Consider the following 22,610-nt stretch of genomic DNA (forward strand, 5'->3'; position numbering starts at 1 on the left):
CTTCATAAAGTGTTAATGTGTTTTTTTTCTTTGTCCGTCATCTTTTTCACAGTTAGCGTGAAAAAGATGCTTACGTCCCCCTAAGGCATTTTTCAATTTATATGTCGCCAGCACTAAGTTTCACATCTTCGTGCAGAAACGGATGTCCAGGTTGGTGGATTGTGTGACCAGTGAACGATAGGTTTAGAAGAATTGGAGCAGCTGTTTCAATCAGGGCTATTTCTATCACAGCCCAAGGGACAGTCTGTCAGAACATTGCCAGTCCCACAGGGCGTATGAGTGAAGGTTGTTTCTCTGGTTTGTACACATGCTGTGCTCCCCAGGCTCTGTCTGGAGGTTGTGTAATATGGTTGGAACATCCAGGGTCTAATATACTCTCAGGTGTAACAAAACTTCTCTTTCCTGAATACACTGGCTTACAAAAAAAAACAAAAAAAAAACAAAAAAAAAGTTTGGTGGTTGTTCAGAGCATGCTCGAGCTCGATAAGCTGTGTTTTGAGAAATTCCTGGTACTATTTACTGTGTCTAATTTGCATAGGTTAACCTTGACTTCGAAAACTTGAAACAAACAATGCGATTTTAGATCTATTTATTCAATTATAATCTTTCTTATGCAGCTTATTTGTTTCTGTGTTTACCAGGCATTAGTTCACATACACCAAATTATTTATAATAAGGGGTTTCCAGCGGAGAATTCCAGACAGCCCTCGCAAACCCATGCCAGTCAGAGTGTTCCGCGATGTAAAGTTGTCACATTCTTTCACAAACATGAAAGTAGTTCTCTGCATTAGAATGAAACTCAGTTTCCTGGGGCACAGAAAGACTTGAAATTGAAACTGTGACCAGATGAAATTTACGTCCGGGTTTTAAAAAAAAAAAAAAATATCAGTGAGTTTTAATTCTTCATCTGAAGTCATTAACAGTTAGACTGATTGAATAGGAGTCTTAATTGTAAACAACAAATCAATGCTGAATCGTTTAAGCATCTGGTTCAAAATTGCTAGTACTTTTTGGCTGTTTAAACTTGTTGGGGTCGTGTTCTCCTCACACCTCATATTTCATCAAATCCACCTCTTCCCTGTACACTCTGCTCTCACATAAGCCATCACTGTTTGTTCAGAAGACAGGTTCGGGGAGTACACACTCAAACAAGATCAGTAGATCAGCGTTCACACTTGCACTATATTACTGGTCTCCTAACCAAAAAGCATTTACACATTTACTGTTTCTTACCACTGAGAATTCACATTGCTGAATTTAGGTCTCATATTTGGTCATGCAAGGCGGTCAGTGCTGTTATGACCATCTTCTGTCGTCATGGAAATGCACCCAAATGATATCCTATAACGCAGTGATTCATCTGTCAACCATTATGTCAGTCATCGTTACAGTAAAGGTTTTCAATTTGATCTAAAAATGTGGGTTTTTGTGATAACTTGAGAGTAAATTTTCTTTTGGTGTGGCTCTTGTGGCATTTGACATTTGGATTTTTTTTTCTCGCTTGGGTAGAGATGGGAGAGCAATGTCAGTCCGTAATAAGATTTCACGCTTGGTCTCAGGCATCTGAAGACAACGCGTTTCTAGGACAGACCTAGTGACCTCTGTAAACAGGTCGTTAAATTAGATTACGGTCCTGAAGAAGGGATGTCACAGAACTGAGTACAGACAGATGAGAATCGATGAAGCACAGCATAGAACATGTGTGGACTCACCATTGGTATATTAGCCTACTGTGAACTATATCATAGTCACTTTTATGTTGTAAGTTTCATGTTATGCACAAGTATGGTATTACAGGACCTGTTTTGCCTCCTGTCTCAGGTTACAGCAGGTTAATCATTTTCGGTTGGAAGATCATGGTGTATTGAGGTGTCACAGAAAACATTATTCTTCGGGGTCGTTAATGAAAACAATGACAGGTTTCAAATTTGCTCGACTATTATAAACCTGCCGAAGGATATCATTCCATTTGAAATTGAAAACGATAGAATTTATGTTCCCCCACAATGAATCCTCTCACCTCTCCATACAATGGTCCAATTACTAAATGATAATTGAACTGAACTTTGGTGATGATGTCTTATTTTGTCTCATTTTGGGAAGGCATACTAGAAATCTCTCTCTCTCTTTCTCTCTCTCTTTCTCTCTCTCTGAAAGAACAAACCCTGTAGAGATAATTTGCTTAGAGTGAGTGAGTGATTGTCAACCGACATCACAGTTCTGCAAAATTCCCCTTGCACTTCTGATGAGATAAACAGGTGTCGTAGTGCAAAATAAATAAATAAATAAATAAATAAAGACGGTCTCCCCTTGAAGTACCACAGACTCATCCGTAAAGTGCTGATGTCTGCCCCGCACATCTTTGTAATCAGATTTAATATTTGCTAAGACACGCGTGTGGGTTGGATTGAGTGGATTTTACAAAGAATGTGAACGGGCTGGAGAGCTTCTAACTTTTGCTGCCGATCAAAGGCCCCTTTGAGCCGAATGACGACTCCACTTCTCAAGTTTTTCAATTCCGTTGGAAGTGATTTACGCTCCTAAAAAGAACCAGCGATCAAAAAAAAAAAGAAGACAAAGAAAAAGAAATAATCATTTAAAATCTATAGAACGTTTCTCAGTGAGATGCTGAGAGTTAATCCTTGGCGTTCGATGGTATGTGGAGGATGCATCAAACCTGTTTAAATGTACATTGACAAGGGCATCGATGTCTCGACAGCTGCCCAAATTGCTTGGATAAGAGACAATGGTCCTTTCTGTATACAATGTTTTATAATATAAATGATATTTCACGGTCAGAGTGAATCTATGATTAATCTGGTTGTCAGTTCAAATGAGTCCCACGCTTCACACACACAAAAAAAATCAAATTAACTCAGCAATAAAGGTTGTGTCCAAATGATCTCAAGGGTTTTTTTCCAGTTAAACACATTTCACCACGACATTACAATCCTCATCTCATTCTGGGGCCTCGTCAACTTCTCTAAATATCAATTACTTATACAATTACTTGAAAATTGCAGTCGTTTCTGCTCTATAAAGGCATCGCATGTAGAAATCTGTTGATTGTTACAAACTGCAGTGAATATATTGCAGGTCAGGCACCTGGCACTTTCTCCAATTCAAAATGTTTTGTATTCTTTGCTTCACTAAGCAAGAACAGGGCAAGAGTAAGTAAAGGGGATATGATGATAATTATGATTAGCGTAGAGCTAATTACTGTTATTAAATCTCTGTTTTAAAATCACAGAGGTATAAAGATATCTTTGGACTGCGCCGGCTGCTGTGACGGTGTCCTAATATTGCTCCCAAATGGTACAAGTCACTCTGACTGGCTGGTTCATGGCATTTAATGAGGGCGTAATTAAGGCGAGATACCAGCGATACACCACTGTGATTATTAAAATATTTATTCCTGTCTTGATGATTTTTTTTTCCCCAGGAGAGGAAGAAAACCAACTTCACTTTAATTTGTTTCTTTTCTTTTCTTTTTTTTTATATTTTTGCTTGGGTATGGCCAGTTTCAGCCAAGGTTTTTGACTTTGTAGGAAGCACCATACGGATGCTAAACTTGGCCCGAGCACCACTCTGTTCCTGAACATAAGGGTAAATTACAATGTGCCTCAACACCAAGGTTGTGAGTTCCAATCCCAGCATTACCACTAGCTAGACTTGGCAAAGAACACAAACAGCCGTGTTCTCTGAAGTTCGGGTCAGCTGGACAGGTTACAGGAAACCGCGTGGGACTGCACATATCCACGTACATCATGTTCCCAAGGAGATGCCTGAGAACTGGTAGCAGGCAAGAAGTGGTGGTTAATGGCACATAAATTAGTCCCCACTCTCCCAAATTGGTACAGGCATCATGCAGATTACAGAGACCTATAATAGTATAGGGAATTGATCATGCTGAGAGGGGGCGGGGGGGTGGTAAAGATCCTATTAAAAAAAAAGAAAAAAAAAGAAAAAAGCAAAGCATATGACTCCTTGACAACACATAGAATGTCCAGTTTTACTGCACTCATTACGCTTGTAGTATGGCCTGCTATTGTTGTCTTACAGGACAAACTCTCGCCTTGAAGCTGAATTAGGGTTTCGCTTGAATAAGCTTTTCCCCACAGTTCAGTGGAAAGTTTGACATGCTGGTGAAAAAATTGAACTCAGGTCCCAAAAAAAACATATTACTTTACAACAATTTTTTTAAAAAAAATGTATTACATGCCTAAAAAAGTACATTTATTCCATACATTTTGTCCGAGGCAAAATTCCTCATGTTGGTTAAAGGCTAAATATTAATATTCTACTTCCACATTGATTGTTTACATATACATATGTGAAAGCTTCAAAGGGAGTCCAGTCTCTTTCATCTGGGTACAAAGATGCCTGATGTGAAAATCACAATCTGCACCCTGAAACTGCTCTGTTTTTCTCCGCAGTTTCCATCCCCCTTTCCCCGCAAATGCAGAATGAATTGAAGGGGCTCTTAATGGTTGAGATTTTGAGCAATTAAACAAAGCGGGGAATGCAAAAGACTCACAGGTCACAGACAGTCCATGAAAAGACGCTTGCTGCGATCTTATTAGAATCACAAATGCAGCTACGGCTCTGGAGAACGGTGAAGGGAAAGGTTACGTATCACTTTAGGGAGGGGCGCATCAGCGGAATGCAGGGGAACATGTCTCGGACGTCTGTCAACATAAGGACGCTCACCTTTAAATACGTAATTACATGTTGCGCGGTTTGCCTCTTCGACAGAAAAGCTCATTGTAACGGTACATGTTTGCTTCTGACCAAGTGTGTCGGTGAAGACCTTCGGGCATATAGACAAAAGAAGCAACTGATCTGCCAATCAGTAAAGCAACCTTGATTTTTGGCTTTCTTCCTAAACAGCATTTTTTTTTTTTTTTTACATTCAACATGGTTTGTTGGCTCACATAAGCCTGTATTTTACTAATGACATCTGTAGACCCAGCCAGCAAGAATTAGTAATCTTGTAAATATTGACTGGGATCCATTAATATTACAAATTTGCTCATAAGTATTCCAATGGTTTTGCTGTCTCTCTCTGCTAATTTATTACTTGTGTACCGATGAATTTTTTTTTTTTCAAGAAAACATTTCATTTATAAATTATCTAGCTTTAAAGATCAAGTATGAATTATTTACAAAAAAAGTTGCTGCTCTGTCTTCCCCCCCACCCCTAAGGAAAAGGCACGCACAGATGTTGTTTTACCTCATTATCATCCACTTTTTGAAGAATAAACTTTCTGCTGTCTTTGTAGGTTTTTTTTCTGGCCAGTGTTACCCAAAATAAATCCACAGATGTCATTAAGCAATTAAGAAGCATTAAGTAAGTGATGTTAATCTCTTTTAGAGTCCATACAAGATATTTATCTCTGTAGGTAATCAAAAGGACCATCATCATTGTTTATACGAATGAAACACAACGCAGAGAATGAGACAGATGCACCTTGAATGCGAAATGCAAATCGCAAAAGTTATTCGTGAAGTTAAATCAAGACTCAGGCATACGTCATGGTGAGGCTACTGACTACTCAGACTGACATTTTTAACGTCATGTGGTCTTTCTGCAGCTCATGACGAGAAGTCTTTTGGAACCCTGGGACGTCACGCGGGCAGAGGAGGCCGAGATGGAGTCTTCGTCTGAGCTGACCGTTCTCTTAGCGAACGCCAGTCTCCTCCAGGTAACCAACTCCAGCGGGAACTCCTCCAATGTCTCCAGCCTCACCTACTATCCCTACTACCAGCACTCCCTGCCTGTAGCGACCAGCCTTATCCTGGCCTATCTGTTCATCTTTCTCCTTTGCATGGTGGGAAATGGCTTGGTTTGCCTCATTGTCTTGGAGAACCGACGTATGCGCACAGTCACCAACCTCTTCATCCTCAACCTAGCTGTCAGTGACCTACTGGTGGGTGTCTTCTGCATTCCTACCACACTGGTGGACAACCTCATCACAGGTAAGCACAAACAAACAACCTCATTACGGGTAAACACAAACAATCTCAATGCAGTTAGAGGCAACCGACCAACCTTACTATGGATATATGAACAATTACCCTCATCGCACATAAGCACAGATAAAGATCAACGCAGGTGGCTGCAAACAAATAACCCTGTGACGGGCAAACACAAAAAAAAACATTGAAAAACGTTTTATGCAAACAAATAACCTCATCATGATAAACACACACGACCTCATCACAAACTGATTACCAGCAAAACAGCAATGAACATAGAAGTCCAGCCCCATAGAGAGACACTAGATCATCCTAATCTGCAATCAAGACCTGTACAGTCTCACAAAAAAAAAAAAAAAAAAAGTGGACCGCTTCTCTGCTATTATTGTCTTGCCTCAAAAGGCAGTGTCCCCAATTTGATGCACATTTGTACTTATTTTGTTTTGCGTAGATTTTCCTGAATTTTTCACAAAGGTGAGGTACAACTGTGAGTAGTGAAGCACAGTCATATATTTACAATATAATGTGCCTTGTATTTGATTTAGTGTGTGATTTAATTCATTACTTTTGCTTTCGCCCATTCTCTTCTCATTGGGAAAAAATATCTTCCAGAAGATTCTGTACTTTTATTTACCTATAGCTGAGGTAAAAGAAACTAGTTTACTTACTGAGAGACTAGAAAATTATGAAAGAATTCCAGCAGAGAGGGGTTCTTTACTGACTCTTCAAACATGCTGCAATCCACTTATCTACTTTTTAAAATAAGCCCATCCTTGATCTCTTACACCTTTTTCATCAAATGCAGAACTGTCTTGTGAAACAAAAAAAAAAGTAAATTTCTAAGTAAATCTCTTTTCACCCTCCATGACAAAGAGAAAACTAAAAAAAAAAAACCAAATAAACAACAAAAAAAACACCTGTGGTACAGAAGAAATTCGTCTGAAAAAAAAAAAGTACCTCCTAGTCATGTGCAGTTAGACCCTCAGGTGGCAGTAATTAAACCAAGGAGGCGAACTTCGAGCAGGCATCACGGTTAGACGGTTGGGCGCAGAGATACAGCCGGCATCAGTGCAGGGTGAGCCGAGTTCTTCGGTGGTATTTGGGAGCGTGGTGTATGCGTGGTTTTCTTGCGTGAATGAACATTATGGAGATGGAGATGAGTCAAGCCGATTGGAAGAAAAGTAATTGCCAGCTGCATCGTTTGCCACTCAGACAGCTTCTGAACATATGCTGCAAACTAGAACAGAAATACTACATGCCGTCCACCCGAAGTTAACCCAGGAGTACGAATACTGCCTTTAATACACCATAGCTGTGCTCAGGAACATAAATAGTGTATATGCTACATTATAAATGAACCCAGGGACATGAATAAAGCATATAAGACATTGTAGCTTAATCCAAGAACCTATATATTGCTCATACTACACTGTGACTTGCTGTTATTAGGAGTCACTGGGACCACTTTTTAATGTATCATTTATCCATTAGAGGAGTTGCAAAGAAACAGATTTTGATCCATATAAAATTCAGCCCTCCAGGGCTTCTCGGATAAAAGTGTGATATGTCTGAAAAGCTCTCCTTAATCATAGTATTTATCAAAAAAAAAAAAAAATTGACGGAACTGTTTGCCAAGAGGGGAACGCATAAAGCTTGTACAAATTATACAGTCATTTACTGAGGCAGTTAAGAATCTCTATGCAAGTGCCTAACAACTGCATCTCTAAGATTTTCCCTGTGGTTGAGCCATTTTATTTTTGCTTGCTCAATTTTTGGATTTTTTTTTTTTTTTTTAAATGAGCAGAGTTCTGCAACTCAAAAATTCATATTTTTATTTATAATTTCTTTCTTTCTTTTTTTTTTCACCAAGTGGGCACTAGCACATTTTTGTTCTAGCATGACCATGCATCGCTGGGAAACAATATTAACGAAGTAGTTTTCAACACACAATTAGCCATTTGGTTCAGTAAGCGAATATTTCACAAATCTTTGCCTTCAGTGAATCATACCCATTTCAAAACTCAATGCCGGACTCACATACCACACGTTTGTGCATTCAGTGAGTCATAAAGGGTCACTCAGAAATACGTGCAAAAAACACAGTTCCAGCTCTATGAAACATGTATGCACTACTTTCATGGCTGTTGACTTTTTTCAGTGTTTTGTTTTTCATGATACCGCTGTGTTTTTTTCTCTTTTTTTTTATTTTCTCTCTTTCTTTTTTTTTTTTTTTAAGACACCCAATCGATCCATCTGCCAAAAGCGAAATGACATATTTATGTGGAAATTGAAAGGCAGCAAGGCTTCTGATTGCTATTTCTCTTTGTTCTAAGGTTGGCCATTTACCAACACCGTGTGTAAAATGAGTGGACTGGTTCAAGGGATGTCTGTGTCAGCGTCTGTTTTCACTCTGGTGGCCATCGCAGTTGACAGGTTGGGAAAAAATAAAGAAATCATGCAAAATTAAAGGAGAATAAATTCACAGAGAGAGCTATGATGTAACAGAAGCTATGGAACCTTAAATGAGGGCCCAAAAGAATGTTCTTTCATTGAGGTTCATTTATGTAAATGTTTACACTGAAAAATCTACCAAGACTTCTTAAGGCAGGCATAGTTGGTCATTACTCCCAGCCAATCTTAAAATGTCCTCCCCTTTGGCTACCTATCCTCTTATACCACAGAACAGGTGGAGAGGAGGGCAAATAACAGATGGTTATGTTTAAATCAGCAGTAAAGAGGGATTTCATAACCTTACATTATACTGCTAGTTCTTTCGTAACCTTCCTTTCTTTTTTTTCCTCCCATGTTTTGATCTTTTTAGAAAGCTGCACTTAAAAAGAGAGATTAGAGGGGAAGAAAAAGAGAGAGGCAGAGAAGGCACAGAGGGAATAGCTGCTTCATGAAAGATTATGGTGGAGTTATTTAAGGGCTCTTCTGTTCATTTGTCTACAACCCCTTCCCTCTCTCTGCAGGTTTCGCTGCATTGTGTACCCTTTCCAGCCCAAACTCACCTTAAAGGTTGCAAAGGCAACCATAGTGATGATATGGGTCCTGGCTGTTGTGATCATGTGTCCATCGGCGGCGATGTTAACAGTGGAGAGAGTGGAGCATCACTACATGGTCCACAACCACGACTACAACCACACCTACCCCTTGTACTCCTGCTTCGAGAACTGGGCCGACCCCCAGATGAGAAAGGTGTACACCACGGTGCTTTTTGCTCATATCTACCTAATACCTTTGACTGTCATCACGCTGATGTATGGGAGCATCGGTGTGAAACTCTACACTACGTCCGTGGTATCAGGCTGCGAGCCTCAGGAAGGAGCCCAACAGCATTCCACTCCTCCTGTCCCTTCGAGGCAGCATGAAGGAAGGCCTCTAATCTCACAGAAAAAGATCAAAGTCATCAAGATGCTGAGCGTGGTAGCTTTGCTCTTCACGCTTTCTTGGCTGCCGCTGTGGACTTTGATGCTTCTGACCGACTACGGTGGTCTAAATGAGGACCAGCTGGAACTCCTTACAAGCTACGTGTTCCCTTTTGCTCACTGGCTGGCATTCTCAAACTCGAGCGTCAACCCCATCATCTATGGCTACTACAACGAGAACTTCAAGCGAGGTTTTCAAGCCGTGTGCCGTCCGTACTCGTGCTGTTGTTCAGACAGGATTCAGGGGGTCAGGTGGGTGCAGAGAGGTCAAAGCAGGGTGGAGGGAAGAGCATGCGGCTTGAGGGACACTCCCACCAACTCCAACCTTTTAGCTTTTGGGGCAAGGAACCGCGTGTACACGGACGGCGATTTGAGAAGGTCAGTGTGTCTCGAGTTAGAACCGAAAAGGGGTGCGCGGGTGAGCAGTTCTGTGAGTATGGACGACGGATCGGCGGCAGGCCTGAGCATTCATGGAGTGGCCAATCAGAAGGGTCTTCAGATGGAGGACTTGGAGAAGATTAGTCCCATTGGAGTGGGGGTGAGTCAGGCTTGGGATCATTAGGGCCGATTGAGCTGTACCTTTTAATCCCCCCCCCCAAAAAAAAAAGAATCCTCTCATCCATAAGAACAGAAACAAACAGAAAATTAGCTGACTTGTCTTGTATTGTGATTACATTTCAGGAATTCTCCCAGAATCAGTGTAGAGGTTCCATCTTGAGCGAAGGGGAGATAAAAAAAAAACATAGCTTAAAGCCCTGGCGTTACACTGCCAACCCTTTTTAAAATATAGATGGAGCGTTTGGATTCTAGAAGTTAACTGTCAGGGCACTGGTGCGCGCCGGCATGGGAATGCCCTGCTTTCCCGATAACATTTTTGAATGGAGGCAAAAATATAAGTCAGCAGGCAAGTTCACTCTGTAGCAGCAGGGTTAATGCTCTTGTCCCATTTTCTCTGCTCTCACCAATTTCCTTGCAAATTGCAGAATGGTACTAGAATTAAGTATTTTTTTTTTCTCGTTTGATATGTGTATGTTTATGATGTTCTGGGTAAGCTCAGGGCAGACTGAGGAGTGGAGAAAACGTCAATTGGAAGACTCAGTGAAAACTCAGAGGACATGCCTGAGGACAAAACCAAAGGAAGAGAGTGATGGACCAAGGCCATAATTTATGTATTTGGTGTGTGAGAAAGAAGTGAGTGAAGGAGACTGTAATTGAAAGAGAAAAGTGAAGGCGACAGCCTATTACTCTTAGTCTGACGTGAGATTGTTGTGCGACTTCTACACATAAAAACAGGGAAAGGAACAAAAGAAAAATAGAAAGAAAAAAACAAAACAAAAACAAGTTTCAATTTTAATGTTCACTGTGTGCTTTAATTGTGTCAGCAAAGTTGATCCTAGTCACTGACCTCCATTAGAGATGCCCTGTGAAAAATGTGACACTGTTTTATATGGACTTGGGAATGTGTGCTTTGATTATGCTTTATCCGTCATCTCATACACGCAAGACTGTAACTGCCTGGTTCTTCCTGAACATCCATGTGGCTTGAGTGGAATGGGAACAAAATGTAAATTATTAAAAACAACAACAACAACAACAACAACAAAAAAAACAAGTACCATGTTTTCTTAGTTTCTGTATGACCTCAGATTTTAATAATGAGGCAATGAGTAAACTGTCCGTTTATTGGTACATGTTACTCTATGTGCAAACTTGTATTCCCTTTTAACTAAGAAAAGGAATATCTTGTTTTCAGGGGGAAAAAACAGCAACAAATAAAAAAAAACAAAAACAAAAACAGGTCATAGAATGAACTGGAATATTTGACTCAACTCACCCAAGCACAGAATATTCAGGCAGAGCCCAAATTGCCATTGATGAAGCAAATGTGAATGTGGTGTTAATTTTTGTGTAAAACTTAAGATTTGTCAAATGTTTCCTGTGGCAAGCTTTTGCTTGTTTTGAAATAAATAGTAAGGAATGGTTATTACCTTCTCATGTAAACAAATAGGTATTACCACCATCTACTTTTTAAATCCAAGGTTCATTTTGAACGCATTTCTAAATCATGAAATAAACTCCACAGTGCCTGAGGCAGCCAAGAGAAAAGTTACTTAGCATACACAATCATGTCATTGACAAAACACTGTGATAGAAGCAACCACACTGGACAGGGACAAACCATCTTTTCACTCCCAGTGAGCCTTATTTTCAGATATTTTCCATCTGTAATGGCAAAAGAGAAGAAAGAAAAAAAGACCTGATGGAAAAAAATACAACAAGGAGGTTGATGATAAGCATGTGTAGTTGGACTTTATCTCTTTTCATTTTATGATATTTCAGCACAATATTAATCATTCCTTTCCCTGGTGTAATATATACTTTACAACACTATTACTCAAAGTCTGGCCTGCCGCCCATTTCTGGCTCATGAACCGCATTCAAATGGTCCACCAATCAATGTTCTGATATAGAAGCCATATTTTATTATTAAAATCCTGCACTGCAGGGAAGCTTAAGCTTTTTTTTTTCCTTTTTTAAAAAGCAGGACTCATATTTAACCCAGTGCTCAAACTAAATTTCAACCCTGCAAAAGAGTCTATACTTGAATCTGATAGGTTCCTCCTACTAGCCATCAACCAATCACAGATGACAATCCAGTCACAGTGTAATTCCATTTCATTAACATGTTAGTTAGCAGCAAAGGACAGCCGTAAGTGCAGAACGGTAGACGGTTAATACTGACAATTCAATAGATGGACAGATGAATTTGCATTTATTTTACCAGTTCATGCCAAGTTTGGTCCACTGCATTTCATTTGTCAAGCTACTATTTCGGAGGACGAGGTCGCAATACCAGGCCCTACAATGAAACTAAACACGTTAATTTCCGCAGTGCTTAATGCCCCAAGATATGTGAACATTTTTTGGCAAATGTGCAGTAACAGCAGTCTACAATATATAATCAAATACACGAGTCCCAAATTTGAACATGAACTACCAGCGATGGAAGATAAAGCTGGTGAAAAAAAAACGAAAAAAAAAAACGAATTCACTACTGTTACCATGTAATTGCACTACTGGACCCAGACCCACTGCTATGCGACCTTGCCCTTGGGCTCAACACTGAAGTATCGGTGCTTCGCAGAGTCAGAGGCCTTAGAGAAGCAGAAAAGGGTGTCATTTAGCCAACAAACGGACATTTTCTTCTTTAGTTCTTTGTTTTACTGCTCATGTCACTTATGTGGTGGCTCAGCCGCAACGCGATCTTGACACTTGTCGTTGGCGAGGTCAGCAACTCATCAAGTTCAAATGCTGACAGCAAAATGAAGAGAGCAGTAGAGGGATTGCCGATGCGGAAAATACAGAAACAGAGATGCCTGAAACCCAAGCAGGTCTATTGTACTGGTTTCTGTACTATAGCAGAAGCAGAGTAGGGTGATTTGCTTCTTTACTGTATGCTAGCTTACTCATCAACTTTTCCCCAATATCTGATATTTCTACTGAGCAGCCAGCAAAAAAAAAAGAGCAATCATTATTCTTAAAACACTTAAAGTTGTTCAAGACAAGGCCTTGAATCATCTAGTTTTTAACTGCTTATGTATGTGGGACGGGTTCTTAGGCTATGCATACTTAAATGGAACTGTATGTCTTTTTTAAAAAAAAAAAGAAAAAAAAAAGCTTTCTGATGGTAAAGCAAGTCCCCAAGCAAATTATTTTTTTAAAAGTAATAAATGTCAAATCAGAGGTTTGGTCCTTGTTGTACTGCACACAGTATGATTAAACATCTCTTTCGTAATCTAAAATTGTACTGCTGATAAGTAACGTCTTGAATGGCTCCATACCCAGCTTCTTTCAACTAACTTTTTTTTTTTTCTCTCTTTAAGAATCATATCAAACACATTAAAAGCACTCCTTCAGAAGCGATCACTACTGAAGCATCTGCCAGTGCTGAAGGTGCTGTCAGTGTACACTACTGTCACAGGGTTACTCCATACACAAACTACTCTTCTAATCTGACAGCCACGTAAATTAAACAGGCTATTGTGGATAATGGATTTCAGTGCCTATTCTGTAGTTTTGTCTCTATGGACTTTCTGAGCTGCTGTTAAAAAAAAAAGTGTCAGTAATTGTGAGCAAGGTTCTTATGGAATGTTTGTACATTCATAGAGCACTTTTTTTGATGTGTTGTATTTACAATTTTTCTGTTGCTATGCCACCTGCTTAATTTCTTTGGGAAATAAAAAAAAAAAAAAAAAACACGTGGAGGTGAAAAACAAAGTTTTTATTCAAGAGTGACATTTCCTTTTTAATTATTGTGTTTTTGTGTTTTCTGCTGCCATACATGTTTACGGACCATAATCTCCACGTGATATAAACTCTCTGTAAATTCACATCTAGGTGAGAGCATATTGGATTTAAGACTTTCAATTTACATGCTAATGTACCACCTCGTAGAACTTCTCAATGCGTTCTCTCAACGTAACCTAGATTTTATCCATATTTCTGACCTAGCTCTACCTTCACATTGTTGGTACATATTGAAAAGCGGGAGCATCCTGCATAATCCTCATGCGTATGATATGTGTAGGGTTTGGTATAGCTGAGCTATTGTTCAGCTTTGCATGTCACCTTAATGAGATCTCGGTTGACGGATTCTCTTTCAAATAAATACATAATAAAAAAAAAATTCCCCAACGAGCTCACAGGGGAAGAGGAAGGCTCGTACTTATGACAAAAGAGCCTCTCTCTGGTCTCCAACTCCAACTCACCGATGGTTTTTATTCCTCTGCTAATCCGCACTGTTTGGTCTCCACACGAAGCAACGATCACAGAGTCTTACAGAGCTCTGGTGGACAGGTATGACAAATCAAATCATTAAGATCAATTGTGTGGACACCCCCCCCCTCCCCGATCATCACCTCCCTCGTTTTAAAAAAAAAAAATCTCATTACAATCAAATTTTGGAAGAGGCGGCTCAAATTAATTTGATTGTGTTACACGCCGGTGCCAAATTGAAATGTAATTTGTGAGGCAAGAGGATTTTGGGAGGAAAAAAAATGTCCCCATCATATATAATTCCACTATAAGGTTGATTCAAATGATTAAAAAATAGTGTGTTTTTTTTTAAATTGTATCTCTAAGTCTTGGATTCCAGAGCAAGAGTTTACATGTGGCCATGTGTGACACAGAGAGAGAGAGAGAGTGGGAGAGAAAGAAAAAAGTGTAAGGATGCATATCAAGAAAGAGTGGAAAAGGTGTGGGAGGTCAGGAAGGAAAAAGCTGAGAGAGAAAGAGGCTGAAAGCATACAGACAGAGAGAAAGAGAAAGAATTATGATGAAGTACGTCGAGAGAAAACAGAAATAAAAGAAAAGGTTAAAAGAGAAAAAGTGAGAAGAGGAGGTGAGAGAGACAGACAGAGCGAGAGAGAGCACGAGCGAGGAAATTTGGCACATTCACAGTCCGCACTGGCCGATCGTCACGGCCACTGCCACAGGCGTGACTCATCTGTCCCCTGGTCACCTCATCACCTGTGTGGTACCAGTTTAGTGTGCCAATCCCCTCAGATTACAGACCTCCGCACCAACAATCACAATAGACTTGATAGCAGAAGAGGCTCCTGTCGTAGCTTCGCAAGGATCCCTATTAGGATGATTGCACAAATCAGACATCGCTGATTGGCTAATGGTGGAAAGCTGCCTTCTGCCATTCAATCATTAAGTTTGAAAGCCTCTTGTATTTTTTTTTTTTTTTTCGGAGATTTGGGAAGTGCGGGTCAAGGGGAGTTCACGCTTGCTTCCCGTCATCTTTATCTTACCTCTCTTCTGCTTTTTTCCCCGGCTTGTCTCCGTTGTTATACCTGGCAGCGTGGTGCTAACTGCCATTGTTTTTTCCCCCCTCCCAGTTATAGTTCACTGTTATGTGCAGAATCTCAGGTAAATCGTAGCTCAACTGACGGTCACAATCTCTCTCTCCCTCTGTCTCTCTCTCTCTCTCCCTCTGTCTCTCTCTCTCTCTCTCTCTTTCTCCTTCTGTCTCTCCCCCTTTGTCTCGCTCCCTCTCTCATGTGTGAAAGGAAAAGCTTCCACCGCCTTTTTTCTAGGGGGTGGTAAACAAACAAAACAAACAAACAAACAAACAAAAACCCCCACATGTTTACATTTTCCGCTGTGTGCTTTCATACACTGTTCACCTGAAGAACAATTTGGCACGACGTAACATTTGGAATATGCTTTTCGAGCGTGTTAAGAAGTCCTGCAGAGGTGAGGAATGAAATAAGATGCAGAAAATGTTTTCCAGCGCCACATGGTTGAAGGCAGGCTCACTGTTGACGCCTGTTGGGAACAAGATAATACTACATACTTTAGGCAGATGGTGACCACAACTGTTGAGCAGGTTTTTATATCAGCGGCAGTTGGAAGGTCACCTTATGACTAGAACAATGAAGTACAGACAGGCTGTATTTTTGAGCTCAGTGACTCCCATTCAGCGGCACGATTCCAGAGAATTGCTTCTCTTTTCATGGACATATATTGAGACTAAATGGACACTGAAACTTCCTTTTGAAAGAAGCACGTTGATTCAGTATGCTTGTTAAATTAGGGCAAATATTAATCCAATGTTTAAAAAAAAAAAAAAAAGAAGGCATTGAAGATCAAAGCTGATGCTGCCATTTCAGCCTTGAATATGGTTCACCAACATGAAAACGCACTCCATCAGTACAATCAGGGTACCGTCCATAAAAGATAATGAAGCTCGCATCTGTCAAATTGACCATCAGTAGAGTTAGCTCACTACCATGTGCCGTTCTGGCTGTGGGCTTTGCTCTATCTAAACGCAAGTGTCTGAAAAGATGACAAACCCAAGATGTCGCACAAGACAGCCAAACCTCAGAATGTCAGAACGGTCCATGTTAGTTTTAAACTGTAGTTGTAACAGTTACGGCAACAGATTTGACATTCCTTTGAAAAATTGGAGGGGGGGGGGGGGGGGGGGGGGGGGGGCAATAAGTCGCTGAGTTGCCTTGAAATTCACTCCTCGTCTGGATTGTCAGAGAGTGCTACAGAAAGCAGGTGTGGCATTTTGAGGCGTGTAGTTGAACTGCAACTCTCACTCACTCTCTCTCTCTCTCTCTCTCTCTCTCTCTCTCTCTCTCTCTCTCTCTCTCTCTCTCTCTCAATGATACACTCATGGCTGATTCACAATGATGATTAAAGGAATCACTCAGAGATGAGATGTAATAGTAGTCAAATGCTATAGCAGACACAGGGCATGGTATTTCCAAACACTCAGTGACTATCAGGTTTTTTTTCTTTTTAATAAACATACATTTGCCACTAGCGACATACAATATAAACGTGTATACAAATAAAGTCATAAATAAATGCATCAATCTTGTATCCACATTTGTGAAAAGCTCTCTCAGTTGGCCTTTTTGACTATCAGCTGTCAGAGACTGGTCTATATTTGATAAGATCTAGACCTGAGGGTTGTTCCACAAAAAGCAGAATTTCTCAGTTCGCCAGATTACGTGAGCCAAAAGACAAAAATATTCATTCAGAGAACAGCTAAGGAACATTCTCATTGGACAGTCTTGACTTATGGGCTAACCTTATCTGGCTAACTGAAAATCCTGTTTTGTGGTATACAACCCTGGAGCAGAAATCACCAAGATAAGGAGCTGTTTCTCTAAAACAATAAGGGAAGATCAGGGTAAGTGGCAAAAGGCCTCTTTGTGTTTCTTTATCTATCTCTCTCATTATTTCGCGATCTTCCTCCTTTACTTTTTTTTTTTTTTTTTTGCATTGTCTTTCCTTTCCTTTTTCTCTTTGTCTGTCATCATTCCTTTTTATGCTTTTATTTTGTCTTGTCTCAAACACTGGCCACATTCAGGGATGCCAGGCAATTATCCATACACACTTCAGCCAATCAGGACAGGAGATACAGAGTGCCTCATGAATAGACCAATAGGCAACAGGTGAACGGCCCCATCAATAAACACATCATCAACAAAACAAAACAGCAGCAGCTAAAAGGAAAAAAAAAACAAAAACAAAAACATCAATGCACGATGAAGCGTTTCTGAATAATTACTGTATTCTCTCAAAAGATCCATTGCAGTCACATGCAATGACATTTCCCATGTCTGAGTAGCAGCGAGGGAAGGACAGAAAAATCAATGCAAATCTTTGAGTCAAGTCATGCTAAGTCACGCATCCTCCCACAAAGCAAGCGAGTGTATCAAAACACACAGGCTCATTACCTTAGCAAAACGGACACACTGAATAGAGGTGACATTCTTTTGCCAAATGATCCATATTCGTTCATCAATCTTGATCATCTTTGTATATTGTCCTGTTTTCTCTCTCTCTTTTGTTTTTTTTTTTGGTGAGCAATTAGCAATGTTTTGGTACTAGCTAACTGCCATGTTGTGGCCAGAGGTAGCCACACAGGGAAAATTATTGCTTTCATCATTCTTCTTTGAAGTGGCACATAATCACTGAGCTTGCCAGGGCTGAATGACACTCGCCAATGAAGGCCAGTAAAATGACTGGACACCACTACAGAGCGCAGTTCCTGCTGCTGTAAAGGTTTCTGTCGGCCAGAGTTGAGACGTGAAAACTCAAAAAAAAAAAGAAAAAAAAAAGGAAAGGGATGACGAAGAATCGTAATTTGTTGGGTTCACGCTGGGTCAGTGTCTACAATGCGTTGATGTGTTCTTACAAAATGCTATGAACGGCTGATGTTAAAAGAAGGGTTACCATTTCAGACTTTTTACACAATGTAATTGAGGGAAAACACTTTCATATGTTCACGTATTTCCATGCAAAGATTTGCAAGATCAGGCTGAGAGACAAGTTCAGACTCATGAACACAGATGACTCATTATTATTCTGTCCTAATAGCGCCACACACACGTGCACACGCACACACTCACGTACACACGCGCGCACACACGCACACACAGGAAAAGAGAACAGAAATGATTTGCAGTTCCATGCAGTTATATTCCAGTAATATTCAAGGTCCAGACTAGAACTGAATAGCTTGTTGTCTCCACTGTTACTTCTTTTTGACCAACATCAGCTGTCAATGTCATGTTTGTAAACTGTACTACAAATGTGATGTACTGCACCTCCTGCCAACAGTTACAAAAAGACCACACTACCACTCTTTGGGATTTGTATATATATATATATATATATATATATATATAAATATATATATATATATTTCATGGGAGAACACAGACGCATTAAAACTTTAATATGTCTAATTGCAGTCTTTCGATGAAAATAATTATTTAGCTTAATCGATAAAATAATCGATAGAATGTTTCAGTCTGCTTTACTTATTCATTTTACTAAGAGAAAAATGCACCAAATCTGTGGAATAACGTACACTGATGACAGTTGTGAAAGGTGCGACTTCCAGACTACAAAGGTCTATTTTGACGTGAAATTCCGTAGAGTTTCGTTTGCAGCGTCAGTTTACATTATAAGTCGTAATTACATGTTCCTGTGGAATTCACGAATTCATAGGCAGAGTAATTTTCATAACAACTCACTTTAAACACAACACAAATTGTTTGAAGCAGCAAAATTGCTACCTTGGATTACAACAAATAACCCTTGGGTACATTAACAGAAGAAGCCTACGTTACGGCCAGAGGGATCAACATTTATACATTGAAAAACATTACTACAGCACACCCTGTCCCTGGAGCAGCGAGTATCCTCATTTGACTCTGTCGACTAAATTTTTCATGAGCTACATCTCAGCTTTAATTATAGATTTATAAGTTGATTTTATTGAAGCTATTACTTTAATTTTCTGTGATTCCACGAACTGATCAAACAAACGTGCTAAAGAAATGGATTACGCTTTGATACGAAAATAATCACAGAGGGCCCACTAGCTGTGATATAATTAACTCTGAACCAAGCAATCCTTTTCTCCACCACAAAACGATCATTTGTCTGGAATTAAGTCTTTATGATTGCCTTACCAACAAACAACGGCAATACTTGCGTGCACTCGTTGGCTCACGGGCCATGAAAACGTGTTGCTTGTGTATTCTGAAGACCTTGAATTCTTATCCAAGAACTTGCGTAAACAACAAACATATTGCTCTTCAAGCCCTTCTGACGATGAGGGAAAGAAGATGACACATACCTGTGTGTGATCCAAGCACAGATGCGGTTCAATTTCATTCACCGAGGAATTCATCAGGCACCTCAGAAAATGTTAATCAGCGAACTGTGGAGCGCAGGAGTAATTATCTCGGTCAGAAACCAAAGGAAGCAGGGCTAAAGGTAAATTGTCGACATACCACAGCTCGTGGTATACCAGGAACGGTTGCTTACATGTAAATTGGCTTAATAAACAAATGTCTTTGCGAATACAGTACTAATTTGCTATAAATGATTTAATGTGTTATCATAAGATCAAATGACTTAAAAATACAAAAGGCTTCCAAAACACATAGATTATCACAGTGTTTGTCAGTTACTCTAACTGATTTATGGATCGTGTTGTGAGGCCTACATTTGAACTCACAGAATGTTCCACTTGATGAAAAGGTTAATCTCCCGCTTTAATTCTGGCTGAGTAATCGATACACTGCTTGATTGATTTAACATTTCAGACAATTCCAGAGTTTTTTACCCATCAAAAATATCTTCCGCCGTGTAAAGGGTAAGAGAATGACGACAACTTGTACCTTGAAGGAGTGAAGAATGAGGGGCAATTCCAACGGGTGATGCTGATTGTTTCATTGTTTGCAGGAGTGTGCTGGAAAGATGGAGCGTATAATTAATAGGCATCCCTAAAAAGACCTGTATAATTAATAGGCATCCCTAATAAAACCTGTCTCCCCCTAAGGCCCCTCAGCTAGCGAGAGACAGGGCCGCGGTGCGTACATGCCGCTGTGTCGGGACAAGGCTTTAGAAGTCAGCGCGAAATGGCCTCGCATTTAGTGGGGAGATAATCAGTGAGTAAAATCGAACGATGAAAGTTCTACAGGTGCCTTGACATTATTAAAGATTTGGACATTTCGGTTTCGCTTCTGCTGCTGCCGGTGATTGAATCGGGTTCTCCCCATGTTCAGAGCGGGCGTGATGAGTGAACAGCAGGAAAGAGAATTTCTTTTTAATTTTTTTTTGTCTGTGTTTTGGTTTGAATGAGACTGCCTGAGTTGTTATCACGATAAAGAACTAAGCGGGGTTCGCCTTAATTAAGCTTGAGTGATTGTAGAGCCGATATTTCCCGTAAGAATCAGTTGTAGTGTTTTACAGGGTGTAGTGGGATCAATGTTTTTTTTTTTGGTGTGTAGTGTTAAAACCGAGTTCTAATGCTGCCAGTTTGTTTATTCTGCTTGTTCTAGAACCCAACGTCGTTTATTAAGATGCGGCCCGTTTATTACCAAGTTTCCTGATCTTTTATTTTAAAGGGGCAAAAATGGTAATTTTATTCTCTACATTGTCTTTTTTTCCCCGTAGATTTATGTTAAGTGCTTCTGTTGCTGTTATCTAAGAACCTGTTGAGTAAAATCATTGCAAGATCCCAAAAGCTGTGAATATCTTGGTCGGGTTATCTAAACAGCTTATACCAATAATGGTCATGATGGCAAATATTTAAAAATATGTTTTTTAAAAAAATCACTTAGAATAACTCTAATATCTCAGCATGGAGATGAGTGATGTGAATCGTGCTCTGTGCCACGGAGAATCCAATATTTCATTCTTTTTAGGATTACAGGTTTTGGGATCAGTGGCAGGAACTTAACTGCATGTATTGGGATCTTTACTGCCAGATAAATGCTTTGATCCAAGGGATAAAGTGAGATTTGAACATGGACTCTCTTGCGGCCCCATTTTTCTCCCCCTTTGTTCTCAAGTTTTGGAGATATTGGCATGCTCTGTTGGAGATCTCTGAAAACAGGGTGTCTCAGGTAAAGAGATGTTCCACTCGACGATTTGGTTTTATATGTCTGTAGCGCTGCAGAACATTTGGCCTATTTACCCGCAGTATCATAACTCCAATCTTCTAAGAAATCTTTCAGAGAAACCTATGAGGTCCATCTCAAACAGTTTTCATTCATTAACAAAACAATACCCGAAAGGGGAGGGGAGGGCCATCCAAACCTTTGATGTAATGTCCTGACTCAGCAGGCTAATGTAGGAACATGTGTCACACACTGAGGTTTGCGCTATAGCGTCTCTGTCATAGTCTGTTTATAATTTCCTCAGTAGTCTCACTCAGGAAGTTGGATGCAATTCAATAAAGAACAATTACACTATTCTGAAAGGGGCATAAATCACATGATATACATATTCTCACACAGTGGCGTGCTTTGAATATAACCAGTTGTTTGTGCTTTTAGTGTATGTTTAGTAAGATCCGAGATCCCGTCTGCGTTGTACATGTTCCAGATCTACCGACAGGCCAATGTGGTGCATTTCTATTAGAAATCACAGTCAAACAGCTATCGTCTGATGTGCATTTGTTTCAGTGTATGCTTCATATATATTGATAAGTCTGCCGTGAATGTCAGTTTAGGCCTGTGAATATCACTTAAGGCCTATGATGATAATGCATTCATACATATTTTTCTATGATTTGACACATTTACAGACAAATATCTAACATACACAGAACTCAGAATAGTCATTAATGTTCTCATTGTATACCTAGACCCCAAGGATTTTTCAAATCTGTTTAAAACGACGCTTCAGGGAAAAGAAAAGAAGAAAGCATTTTACATTTTACCACCGAAACGTATGCAGCTTTCGTGAACGGCCACCACCCCCCATCCTCACTTGCTTCCTCGTCTGTCACCTTGTCAAGATCCCTCTCTTGATGGATCAGTCTGCGGGTACATAGGGAGTATCTTCTCATTGCCTTTAACCTTGCCTGAGCGTCTGCGGCTTGTGGCTTTAAAAAAGATCACAACCGCTGTATTTTCATGGGAATTTGTCACTTTATCCTGTGCTCTCATCTCTCTCCACACCTCTGTCCCACGGTGGACAAACACCCGTCGATTATGTCTGGCTACAACCCGCGACCAAATTGTTTTGTTCCTCGCAGCTGCGTACCATCAAAAGGCATCTGTGACACTTTGTTGAATACCTTATGCCTTGATCGTGTTGTTCCAGTTCGAAAAGAGAGTTGTATGTATATGTGTCATTATAAAAGACACGACT

The 22,610-nt window shown here is 40.0% G+C and overlaps 1 protein-coding gene across 1 annotated transcript; it reads left to right on the top strand.

The window, feature by feature from the left end:
* Positions 1-5,597: 5,597 nt before the first annotated feature.
* Positions 5,598-9,969, top strand: npffr1l2 (neuropeptide FF receptor 1 like 2). The gene is made up of 3 exons (XM_030791804.1): positions 5,598-5,979; positions 8,313-8,412; positions 8,952-9,969. Exons 1-3 carry the CDS (start codon positions 5,598-5,600, stop codon positions 9,967-9,969), a joined length of 1,500 nt encoding a protein of 499 aa, XP_030647664.1.
* Positions 9,970-22,610: the final 12,641 nt, after the last annotated feature.

This window comes from Chanos chanos, chromosome 14 (assembly GCF_902362185.1).
Source record: "Chanos chanos chromosome 14, fChaCha1.1, whole genome shotgun sequence".
Taxonomy (NCBI): domain Eukaryota; kingdom Metazoa; phylum Chordata; class Actinopteri; order Gonorynchiformes; family Chanidae; genus Chanos; species Chanos chanos.

Excerpts from the sequence above, each read along its gene's own strand:
- npffr1l2 (XM_030791804.1), top strand. The coding sequence starts at position 5,598 with ATGACGAGAAGTCTTTTGGAACCCTGGGACGTCACGCGGGCAGAGGAG. Across the intron at positions 5,980-8,312 it reads GGTGGACAACCTCATCACAG|GTTGGCCATTTACCAACACC; the intron begins GTAAGCACAAAC and ends CTTTGTTCTAAG. Across the intron at positions 8,413-8,951 it reads GTGGCCATCGCAGTTGACAG|GTTTCGCTGCATTGTGTACC; the intron begins GTTGGGAAAAAA and ends CTCTCTCTGCAG.